The sequence below is a fragment of the Pterocles gutturalis genome, unplaced genomic scaffold, assembly GCF_000699245.1.
Source record: "Pterocles gutturalis isolate BGI_N339 unplaced genomic scaffold, ASM69924v1 scaffold22841, whole genome shotgun sequence".
Lineage (NCBI taxonomy): Eukaryota > Metazoa > Chordata > Aves > Pterocliformes > Pteroclidae > Pterocles > Pterocles gutturalis.
The window spans coordinates 5,961-17,333 of NW_010101006.1; the positions used below are offsets into that span (position 1 = coordinate 5,961).

At 43.5% G+C, this 11,373-nt stretch overlaps 1 protein-coding gene across 1 annotated transcript in view; it reads right to left on the reverse strand.

Moving 5' to 3' along the window:
* Window positions 1-608: 608 nt before the first annotated feature.
* The window catches only part of LOC104467906 (transmembrane and TPR repeat-containing protein 1-like), a gene marked incomplete at both ends in the record, with an annotated part of 38,660 nt that continues 27,895 nt past the window's right edge, over window positions 609-11,373 (reverse strand). Inside the window, one exon of the mRNA XM_010081878.1 lies at window positions 609-752. Within this exon, the coding sequence (XP_010080180.1) occupies window positions 609-752 (144 nt within the window). The remainder of the gene's footprint in view (window positions 753-11,373) is intronic.

Here is an 11,373-nt window from a genome sequence, read left to right on the forward strand (position 1 = left end):
GTCTTCAGATACGGTTAGTCAAATTAATTTGCATTATTATGATTGTTTGCTATTCTCCTTGCTAAAGGCTGACCCTCTAACAATGAGTAAAATTACGAGCTGATTAACTTGTTTTCTTGCTCAACAGAGTAACAAGTATAGGGAGGTAAGCCAACTTTTCCCTCAAATCCAGACCCCCTCAGCCATGGGATGAACCTCCTGCTGCTCCGAGCATCCCAGAGTTAGGTGCTTGTGTTTAAACTACACATTGACCTTCCATACAGCTAATGAGGAAAAGTAGGAACTTGTAGAGAAGATCACATGCATCACATGGCTGTCTTTGTACAACATGGCTTGGTCCACTGGAAAGGCTGACACCTCTCCATTGAGACGGGAGTCTCAGCTGACTAGCAGGGTCTAGGCACCTCATTTTTTGATGCCTGCTTTGGAACAAATGAATTCCCTCCAGATGAAATTTAATTATAAAGAGCATCTGAAGTGATGTGGCAGACAACATAAGGATAGCTAAACTAAGCCCCACCTTTGGGTTGGCACTCTTGGCCAGCAATAAGAAATAATGCCATTCCTTCACCAGGTGGCAGAAAAACTACTTTCTGCATTCAACTTACTTGAGCAGGTTGCCGAGATTGAAGAGAGCTCGATTGTGCTGAGGGTTTAACTGAAGGGCCCGTCTGTAGTAGTCCTTTGCCTCCACCACGTCTTTGGTCAATGTCCCCAAGTTGTTGAGAGCACTTGCGTGACGAGGGTACAGTCTAGGAAAAATGAAATATCAAGTTACAGACGCTCATTAATTGACAGATAATGCTCAAGTCACTAATGCCACCACCACTGCTATTTGCCACTTGATAGAGGGAAGGATGACAGCTAGGAGACGCTGTTTTCCCTGCATTTGCTGCAGGTCCTGATGGGATCCTGATGAACCTTTTCAACTCCCAAAGAGATTGCAAATGAGGTCTTTTCCTACAGATCCTATATGCTTCCAGGGCAAAAGGGAACACTGAACAGCTTTGAAAGCCTATTTTACAGTCCAAGCAAAAGGGAAAGTGACTAAAGCAGCTTGAATATTTTTATTCAAAACATTTTTCAAACAAGCAAGAACTACTTTGTCAAAAATATGCTTCCAATGGAAATATGTTTTGATGTACACAGAAGCCAACACAACACTGTTTAAATTGATCTGTTTTGATTTTTTTTCAAAACATTTTTTTCACAATAAAAGTGATAATAAAGTGCAAAAGGAAAGCTGAAATTAGCTGTCGAACAATGTTTTCAGGACCAAGCAAAATTATTAAAAAAACTTGAAACATACTGCTTAACAGTAGGAATTCCCTAAGCTTCTAGTTGTATTTTTTACCATTTGGTTCAGTTCTCCTTTTAACTGTTCTGTTGATCTTTACATCTACCTGTTTCAGTTATAAAGCTACATATTGGACTCAGTGCATCTCTGATAAAACTCCCCATGAATTAAGAAGCACATTGTGGTCCATTCAGCTGCTTAAATTCTCAAAGTTGTGCTCCTACATTAATATTTTGGTTTGTAGGTCTTCCTCCAGAAAACTCCAGAGGCAAAAGTGATTCAGGACAAGATTTAGCACCCTGGACCCTTTGTGTCATAGACAGGTGAAAACCAAGGTTCATGATAAATCTAGGACAGTAGCCCACAGAGGTCCCAGGCAAGCTGTGAGACCAGCTGTGCAGGAAGGTCTGATGCTCTGGTATGAAACAGGGCACAGGTACTTGCCCACTGAACTCCTCCAGACGATTACCTCATCTGTGATAAGGAGGAAGGGGGTTAAGATGGTCAAGGCTTCGGTTTGAGAAGAGCTAGTTGCAAATTCTGCTGCCACTGCAGATTTTCTATTTCGGACCAGGACAAGTCATCAGACATTTCTTTGCCTTAGGTCCCTTTTAATGGGAAAGTGATGTGGCTAAAGACATTAAAAATTGGCTATGATAGCCCAGAGTATAGCACAAGGAGGGGCATGTAAAGGAAGAAGAAGGGATTAAGACTCTATAATATAGCCTAACTCTAAAGTTTGCAACTGTTTTTAATCTAAGACTTTCCATGGTGGGTTTTTTTTGCCTGGAGTTTTTCATTATGTCAGTTCAGTCCTGGGATTTTCTGTGCTTAAGTACCATGAATAATTTAGCATTTTATACACTGCTGCAACATTTGTATCAATCACATTTTCGCTCCACAGCACATAAGTGATTTTGGCAAGGTCTTACTTGGGGGTGAAGCTGGGAAAGCACAAGGGAACTCCACGAGAAATGGACATGTGCTGATAACAAACCTAGGATGCTTCCTACAACTAAGTAAAGAGAAGAGCCCCCAGTCCTTTTCCCACGCAACACCAAGCCTAGCAGACAAGGACTGCAAAGCCACATAGTTGAGGAGAGAGCATCTGAGGATGCAGCCACATATGTTTTTTAAAACTTAGCCTATTATAATGACAAAAGATAAATGTGATGACTACCACTCATAGTGACTAACAACTGCAGACTCTGTCAACAACCCTCCCATACAGACAAGCATCCTGTCTCTCAGAGGTAACCACTTCTCCTGCTACAAGCCCTCAGGTGTGTTGTCCAGTGCCTCCATTCACCTACGCTACCTGGATTTGTTCCACAGTGATTTCTGAAGAGTTCCCTAACTGATCTTAAGGTAGGAAATTCATGGTGAGACTGTAGTTGGCATAGAAATAGTATCACTTTCCATCACTGAAGCTACCCAGTGAGCCTGACATGTTTCAGGATGCAAGAGGCTGCCTGCGCTGGGAGAAGCATCAGCAAAGGACAAGAGGGTGATGAGGGTATAGTGTTGAGTCTTGACTTTAGTCCTGAAGTCCACTGGTCATCAAGGCTGAGCCTCCCCTGCTGAAGCAGGCTGGGAGAAATGCTTTCCACAGCAACAGCAGGGGAGCAATGGAAAGGACCAAGCTTGCTTGCTCTTCAGGACTTGGAACGCAACTCTGTGTGGTACGTTGACCAGGACCCTGAGTGAAGAATGTCCTATTTACCTTAGGACAAATGACGGAGAGCTCAGCCTTGTTTCTCACTTCTTCCATGGGATTTTGACATTGTTTTGGACTAGAAAAAGGTTTGGGAGTTATACTTGTGAGGCTTTTTTTCAGTTGGCTGCAACAAAAGCCATGCACTTACTTCTGTGAGTACTCACACATAAAAACAGCTCTAATACCTGACATGAAGTCAGTTGAGTTATGAGTGGGCAAAAGTATTTCAGACAATTCTCAGGAAAGTCAGAAACAGATTAACATTTTACAGCCCTAAACCTGATGGTTTTGCTCTCAAACTTTCAGAAATTAATTCTGTTCTTGGCCTCTAGTGCTCCTGTGACATTTTAGGCCCAGGAGATTTGCTTGCACCGATTTGGAGAGGAATGAAAACTCAAGATCAAAAAAGAGAACTGATATCACCTTTAAATTGCACGGTTCTGACCAGCAGCTCCATAAATACACTTCTGAACTTGGTGCTAAAACCTCTTGACAGCAAATCACAGGATGCAAGCACATCTCCCATGTGCCCTGGGCTCTATTTTTTGTGTTTCACATTTATTCATTACATCCCATTGCCCTTTCCAAGAAATACAAGCGAAAAAGCAGAACCTCAGCTAGCAAAAATTGTCAGCTTAAACCTGCTTAGCATCTGGCCTGAAGAACTTCCAGTGCTTCACTTTTACATACCTGAACAAACATTAAGAGAAAAACCTGAGCACTGTGAGGTAAGAGAGTGATGTTGGGCTTGCTGTTAGGGTTCACTTCTTTATGGTTTTATTTGAAATATTACTTTATTATGGCAGTAGAGCAAGATGCCACTCAACCGAGTTCAGCAGAGGGCCAAGCCCTAAGAGAGCATCACCTCTAGTAAAGTCACCAGAGCCAGAGCTTGAGCCCATGACCATCCATGCTACTACACTGTTAACATGATCCCTAACAGTTTCACACCACCCTCATATAGTTCCCAGGAGTGGTCCAGGGCTGAGCCCAGACCAGGCTCTGGTCCCAAAAGCCAGCCTGGGCTCATCCACTGTCTCTCGAAGGATACAAACACTTACTGAATACTTGCAGGTCAATTTATGCCAGTTGGCCTCAGGGCTGGAGAATGGGGACTAGACTCTTTTTTATTTATTAATATGGATGTTGACGAAAACACTAATGACCTTATTCAAACTACTCTCTGTCCATGCACACCCAATGCTGGTAATAACATCTTCCTGGGGATAAAAACAGAGTAGAACAAAGTCTTGTGGCTGGATTTACAGAAAGCACAAAACTTGACCACAGGTGACTAATGAAAGCAACATTTACTCAAGAAATCTCAAAATGTTTCTGCAAAAGTTGCAGATACACCATTTGCAAATTGGTTTGCTTTCTGCTGTATGTGATCTAGTGTTTTAATGAATGGAGGCACATGTACATTTATTTCCATTTTTATGTTATCGTGAGGTTTGTGATGCTTTTCAAGACTTTTGGAATTGGTCCCAATGATTCCCAAAGTAACTTTGATTACTTTGACAGTAAGCTCTCAGATGCAAAGATTGTCTTTCCCCACATGTATTTATTTCTTTGAAGGGTCAGAAACACATTACCAGGACAAGGAAGTCTCCAGTTAAGCTGGAGTCTCTTCATGCCACAATAATGATAATACTCAGGACCCAGACCTTGTTTTACAAATAGCCAGGACACTCTGAGACACAAGGAATCAGTTGCTGGAACATATATACCTTGTTTTGCAACTTTTCTTAAGAAACAAAGCCTTCTATCTGGACACACACAGAGATGTATTTTCCTTGCCATCACCCTTGATAATGGTAAGAGTCTGCAGGCAATATCCTTCTTGCTATGCATCTGATTAGGTAGAAATTCCTCTAGGCTTCACCTAATCACATGCAAGTGCTGCATTATTTATGGAAGAAAGCTGAATTTCATTAAACTTATTCTACAAGAAGAAATTCATGTAACAAAATATATTTCTCCTTTTTTTCAGAAATCAGAATAATTTTCTTTTAAAACCTACATTCACGGGTAATTATAATAGAAGTCTTGAAATGGCAAAATTACTTTAAAAAGAAGAAACCAATCCATAAAAGTATATTTCAAATCAGACAGGGATTTAATTTCTAAAGAGAAGACAAGTAGGATGTTTCCCTGTTGCAGAATGAATAATTCAAATGATTCCTCCAGTTCTGTATCTGCAATTGTCAGAATAAATTTAAGCAGTTTTCCCTTTAACTATTACAGGTATGCACTGCACAAGAATTCCTGCTAGTAATTATCCCCACCTCTTTTAAAAACACTAGCAAAATTCCCTCTAACACCACTGAACAAAAGCCTTATTGACTTGCACAGTCAAGAGATTCCCAGTTTCACAAGAAGATACCAGGCATATATAGTCATCAAAATGCTGATGACCATTTATTTTGCTTTTTAATTTAATGATGTTATTACTGAAACATTAGTTAAAAAAAAAAAAAATTGAGGGGTTTTGTTTGGCAACATATCTGAACTACAAGACAATTCCAGAAAAAGGAGAAAGGGAGGAAATTTGTGTGAATTTGTTGTCATGACTACAACCTATAATCCACCAAGAATTTTAATTCTTTTAATACAGATTGAGGGAGACCATTTAAACAACTGGCAAGCCCTGTTTGCAGTCCTGCCTTTAAACAGCCCTTGGTCAGAGGTATTCAGGGGACAAAAGGCATTAGCGCGACAACTCCCCACTCGCACTTAAGAGCCTTATGTGGTTTTTGCACTGCAATCGCTGTGTTGGGGCAGGGAGCAACAGGGAATGGGGCCAGACTAACATGCAATTAGCCTGGGAAACTATCACAAACAGCACAGAAAAAGCTGCAACACCAGCTTTCAGGGGTCCAGGCAGCCCCCCACAGCCACAGCATGAGAAAAGAGGTTACTGAAAGCAGTCCAGAGCCACCTCTAGAGCTGGGAAAGCCCTGAGATGTTGCACACTGGGGTGACTCTCCCCAAGCCCAGTGCCCAGCCCCTCACCACTCTTCAAGGATCAATGATAAGCCTGTTGAAAGCGCGTTCCCAGTGCCTTAAAACACAAGTCCTTAAAGCCATTTAAAAAGCTGTAAGGAACACTGGCCATCATTAACCTAAGGGCCATGCCATGGCAGCAGCAGGAGAAAGAAAAAACCTTCCTGCATTGCCTTGCACAATATTCCAAGGGATTCCAAGGGTATTCATTTCTGCTAGAAAGGAAAATCAGCAACTGATTCAGCTGTGGAGATCTGGCGTGCGTGGTTTTTGTTAATGCATCTTTTGATTAAAGAATGCATTTAAACCTAGCACTTACAGGCACCTCTCCACCTTTGAAGCAGCTGTGATTAATTACCATTGCTGCTCTGCTGTGAGAAAACAGGTTGTATTGCCTCTCTGTTGATAAAAGGAGAAGAGGGGCTGATGAGCCCTGGGACAGACTGATCCTCCACAATGCAGGATGCCCCCCTGCCACCCACTCCTGGCTTTCCAAGTGCCTGCACAACCCTACCACAGCGCTCAGCATCCAGCAGACTCACTTCAGCCAGATTAAGTGTGTAGAGTCAGGTCTTAATCACCCAAGCCCAATTACTTGCTGGCAGCATGGCAACCTTTTTTCAAGGCATGTTTTGCCCCATTCCAACACATACCATAAGATTTTATTGCCAACAAAACTAAGAATGTTACATGAATAATGGTTCTCCTATGCCAAATTTTTATACTGCCCATTTTATGTTTGGTATACAGTTTCAAGCCAATTTTCCAATTTTAATATTACATCACACTCATTTTCATGTATTTACGTAAGTTCTCAATAAAGCTCTATGTCAGGTTGAATTAAAACTTGACTTGATGTAATTCAGAGGCCAGTCATCCTACGGGAAACAATCCTGTGCTGACAACAACTCAGACCATGGCCTCACAATAGCATGGTACCTTGTTCTGAGAACTGCTCTACATGATGAGGAAATGTGTAGGTCACAGAGTCAAATACTATGTCTTTCTCAAAAATACCTTCAATTTGCAGCATTCTAATTCCTTTTATAGAAGGAGAGATGATCCTGCAATATTAAGCAGCAGTTGGTTTCTCTTTAAGAGTTTTAGTAGTTGCATCAATATTTCCTCAAAGGTAACACCCTTCAGCTTGGCAGAACGTTTATGGCAGGCTGGGTTTTTTTTTTGTTTTTTTTTTCAAACTGGAAATCCAGTTGAAAGTCAGGCAAGTGAGAGATCTAACGCTTTTGGGTTCCTTTGAAAGCCTCAGGCATAATCTTCTTCAGTGAAAGCATGACAAAGCAGACAGACTCCTGGCTGTACTCAGCGTGGCCTGGCATTGGGTATTACATCACGCCCATTTCCACGTACTCAGCTATGAGGTAGTCCGGCTCAGGGCCTTACACAATGCTAGAAATAAGACAGGGAGCTATCCCACCCCAGCATGGTGCCAGGGGCTCTCAGAACATCCCTGAGCAGAGCTGCTCAGGTGCCATCAGGGTCCCTGCTGGCATCACACGGACCAGCTCAGGTTGTGATGGAGGTCCTGCTCAAGAAGTCAGTGGGGGTTGTCTGATCACCAGTGCCTACAACTATTTCAGACACCCACTCAAGGTGTCCTCCCCCTGCTGCTGCTAAAGGACAGTGGGGTCCCCCGCAGATGCCTTGGGTACCCCAGCCATTTCAAATGTCTTCCAGTGGGCAGAAGTCACCCACATTCTGGCACTGAGCGTCTACAATGTGGACACTGAGAGATGGCATTCATCTCTGCCATGTTTCCCACATGGCCTGGGTCAAGTCTGACCCTTGGGGTCTCCATGCCCTGTCACTAAAGTGACAACAACAAAACTTCTCTGCCCCATCCTGTTGCCTCTCGGCTCACAGCACAAGCCCTCTGTGGTGATGACAACCTCCAGCTACAGTCCGTGACCAGCACAGCAGGATCTTGATCTCAACTGGGACCTCCAGAAGCCAATTTGGTATAAATAGTAAGTGCTGAATCGCAGCCAGGGATCAGTGGAAGGAAGAAAGGTCCTGGCTGCATGGCTTCTCCCCCGGCCCAGCAGCCCAGCCGGCAGCAAGAGCAGCCCTTGGGTGTCCTGCCACCAGCAAACTCTTTCACTGGGGTGAGCCTCCAAGGCTGATGGGCAGAACAGAAGGGGAAAGCAGCCATGCTGTACTCTAATGTAGAGAGAAAACTGTCCAGGACAGAAATGTGAAAAAAAGAGAAGCTGAATAGATTTAATCTGTACATTGACAAAAGCCCCATGAATTCTTTGAGCCTGGTATCCACTAAAAAAACCCAAACCATATCCAGAAGCATGCCATTTAAAACCAAACCTGTAGCACTTTAAACAGTATTACAATTTACAGATTTTCATTAAATTTTCAAACTTGTGTGGGAGTAGACGCTTAAGATTTAGAGATGAGGATAAAAAAACCCAATTTTAAGTCAATGTCACAGCTAAATATAAGTAAATAAAACCTTTTCTGCTAAACTCCCATGTTCTCTGCAATGCCGAGGCAACATGAGGTTGTCAAACTGGGCTGCCTGCTTATACTCTCACATAAAGAATTTATGCAGGATCCATGTAAGTCCTAAAAATCCCAGAAAACACTCAAGCCTAACAAAGGACGAATAATTCACAACATGCCTGACTTACAGACAGCGTGAACAGTGCAGGCGTCTCCATGGAGCCCACAGAAAGCAGAGGGACACCACAGCAAACCGGAGACCACAAGGTGAGTTCTTCAAGCAAACTGGTACGCAGGGGGATGAAATAACAACATATCTCACCTAAGCAGATGGGGTGAAATCACACCTGTCATCTCCCATGGTTCATGGGTGCCGAAGGAAGCTGTGCAGCCCTGTACTTGCCACCCATGATCACGGCTGTCTCCAAGATGTCTGGGGGTTGCCTCAGTCTTCAGCGTAAATCAGAGCAGCCCCATTGCAACACTGCCCAAATTGCTCAAAGGGGCTATTCAAAAGTCTGGGGATAAACAGAGCATCACAGCTTCTCCCGCTAAGCCTTCGCAGAAAGTCTCAAGGTTATCCTTGACAGACGCGCACTGGGAACCAATTTTTCTGCTGCCCCTTGGCAAAGACCAGTGAAGGCAAGTCTCCGATGATTTAGCACAACAATAATCAGTGCTACATGGTCATTCTTTGAGCAAAGTTTTCATAAAGACAAGGACAGCAGGCTAGGGAGAAAGAAATGGCTGTGGGAACAAGTAATTAACCCTTGGATTTGAGGTTCTCATTAGCCAAAAGTGAAAAGTCAACTTGAACACCTGCAAAATACAGCCGTAAGTTTCTCTCTGCATAGCCCACATAAAAATCAAAATAGATTTATTTCCCCAATAAGACAACAGCTTTGCTGCTTCATTAGGAAAGCATTTTCCGTTCCTCAGATTTTCAGCATCAGTCCCTGATATGCAAGTAGTCAGAGCAATGCTGCAGTGTCTGAGGAAGGCTATAGAGCAGTCATTCTCGTAGCTGATAGGGGCTCTTCTCCAAGAACATGCGTTTGAAAAGCCAGCCAGTCCCTGAAGGACAGTGTAAGGGACCTGTACCCATGACAGAAGCCATGGTCTAGAAAGGGACACTGCCTGTAAGTACCAGTGTCTAGGAGTAAGTTATACATACAGCTGCACATCCCAGCAGGGACTTCCATTGTTGTCAATGCACTTACACTGCACACATACTGCCTCTGCATCAAGGCTCATGGTTGCACTTACACCAGTTTGGTTTTTGAGTAAATAAAAGTCTATGCCTTGATTGATACTTGATCATTAAAAAGCAGAGAAACTGAGCAGAGGTGGAGTACATCCCAAAACAGGCAGGGATTAGCACTTTATAGAGAACAGGTTCAAAAATAAGTTACACTGGCTGAAGTAATTTGGCCATCAACCCATGCACCGTGTTGTAAAGGCCAATAAGTCTCTGATTCAAATTATCAGGCAGCCTTTTCAGCCATCATTTACTATTAAATCACTCAACAATTTTGGCTAGCTTCAGGACAGCCACCACACATGTACATGAGAGCACCAATGACCCCAAAAGCCTATTGTTAAAGGGCAATTCATAAGAATTCCGCACAAAGATGTTTCTGACAGCTCAGGGTCTGTAACATTCACTAATACAGGGTATTATGTGAAGTCTCTACGAAGATGTTTCATCAAATGTCTAACCAGAGGGATTGCTCCAAGGGCCCGACCTCAGTAACATTAAGTGTCAAAAGAGCACTCATGCCTTCGGCAGCAAACGCAGCCCTGGCAGTCACAGCAAAGCAGTGCTGCACATTTTTGACTCACTGTAAAAACAGGCTAACAAATGGTGCTGGTATTTTAATTCTTTCCAGAAATAAATCACAGATGGTATCCAAGGCCACCTGCAGTCCATGCTGAGAGGCATTTTCAAGGCACACACACATACACACACAAAGGCCTATATGAACACAATTTTTTTTACTGCATGGAGAGTGCAATTTAACTGAATTTAAACTACCCCAGATACTGTTGATGTAAGATACATAAAATCCCAGTGGGTAGGTGTGTGAGAAAGCTTAGCAAGAAACCTGAGTCTCCCTTACAACATTAGGGCTTTATTTTTGAAGTGGAGTGAGGAGAAAGAGCAGCCTCGCTTGCTGCTTTTCTATCTGTTCCAGTTATGTTATGCACCAATTTTATTCCCTCAGTGAGGGATATGGATATGGTACCCACACTGCTTCCTCCTCCCCCACCTAGCCTACGTTCCGAGTACCAACTACACACAAGCATGGACACTTCCTGATGCCACAAACCAGTATTCCCAGTTTCCACACTGTGAGTAATTCTCTAAGCTGTCTTATTAGCAAACTGCAAGAACCAGACCGCACATGTCGCAGCACCAAGTGTTTTCACACTGGTTCATCTGTCTCCTGGCCCACTCTCTCCTCTCTCTCAAGGCTGAGCATCGGAGCACAAACCTGAGCCTCAAAGCAAGCCAGCCTGAGGGTTCCTGCTTGCTGCCTGGAGGCTCCCTTCTCTGGAGGATGCCAGAAGGGAGAATGGAGGTTTCAGCATGGATCTGCTGATGACAGGCTGGTCCCCTTCTTGCTCTGTTCAGTCAGCAGCTTTTGTCAGGGGAAGTCCAAGGGGAGCCGATCGCTATGAACCTGTTGATGGACATGCACACACACGCAGACACACTGCAAACGTGTGTGCACTCTCACGTACACACACTGGTGCATTTATGTGCATAAACTCACAGCATTACACATACGGTGGATACTTCCTGCAGGACTCTATATGGGATATTCTACTGAGGGTAAGAGTCAGTTCGCACACTTGCCTATGCCTCCCTTGGGAAAGA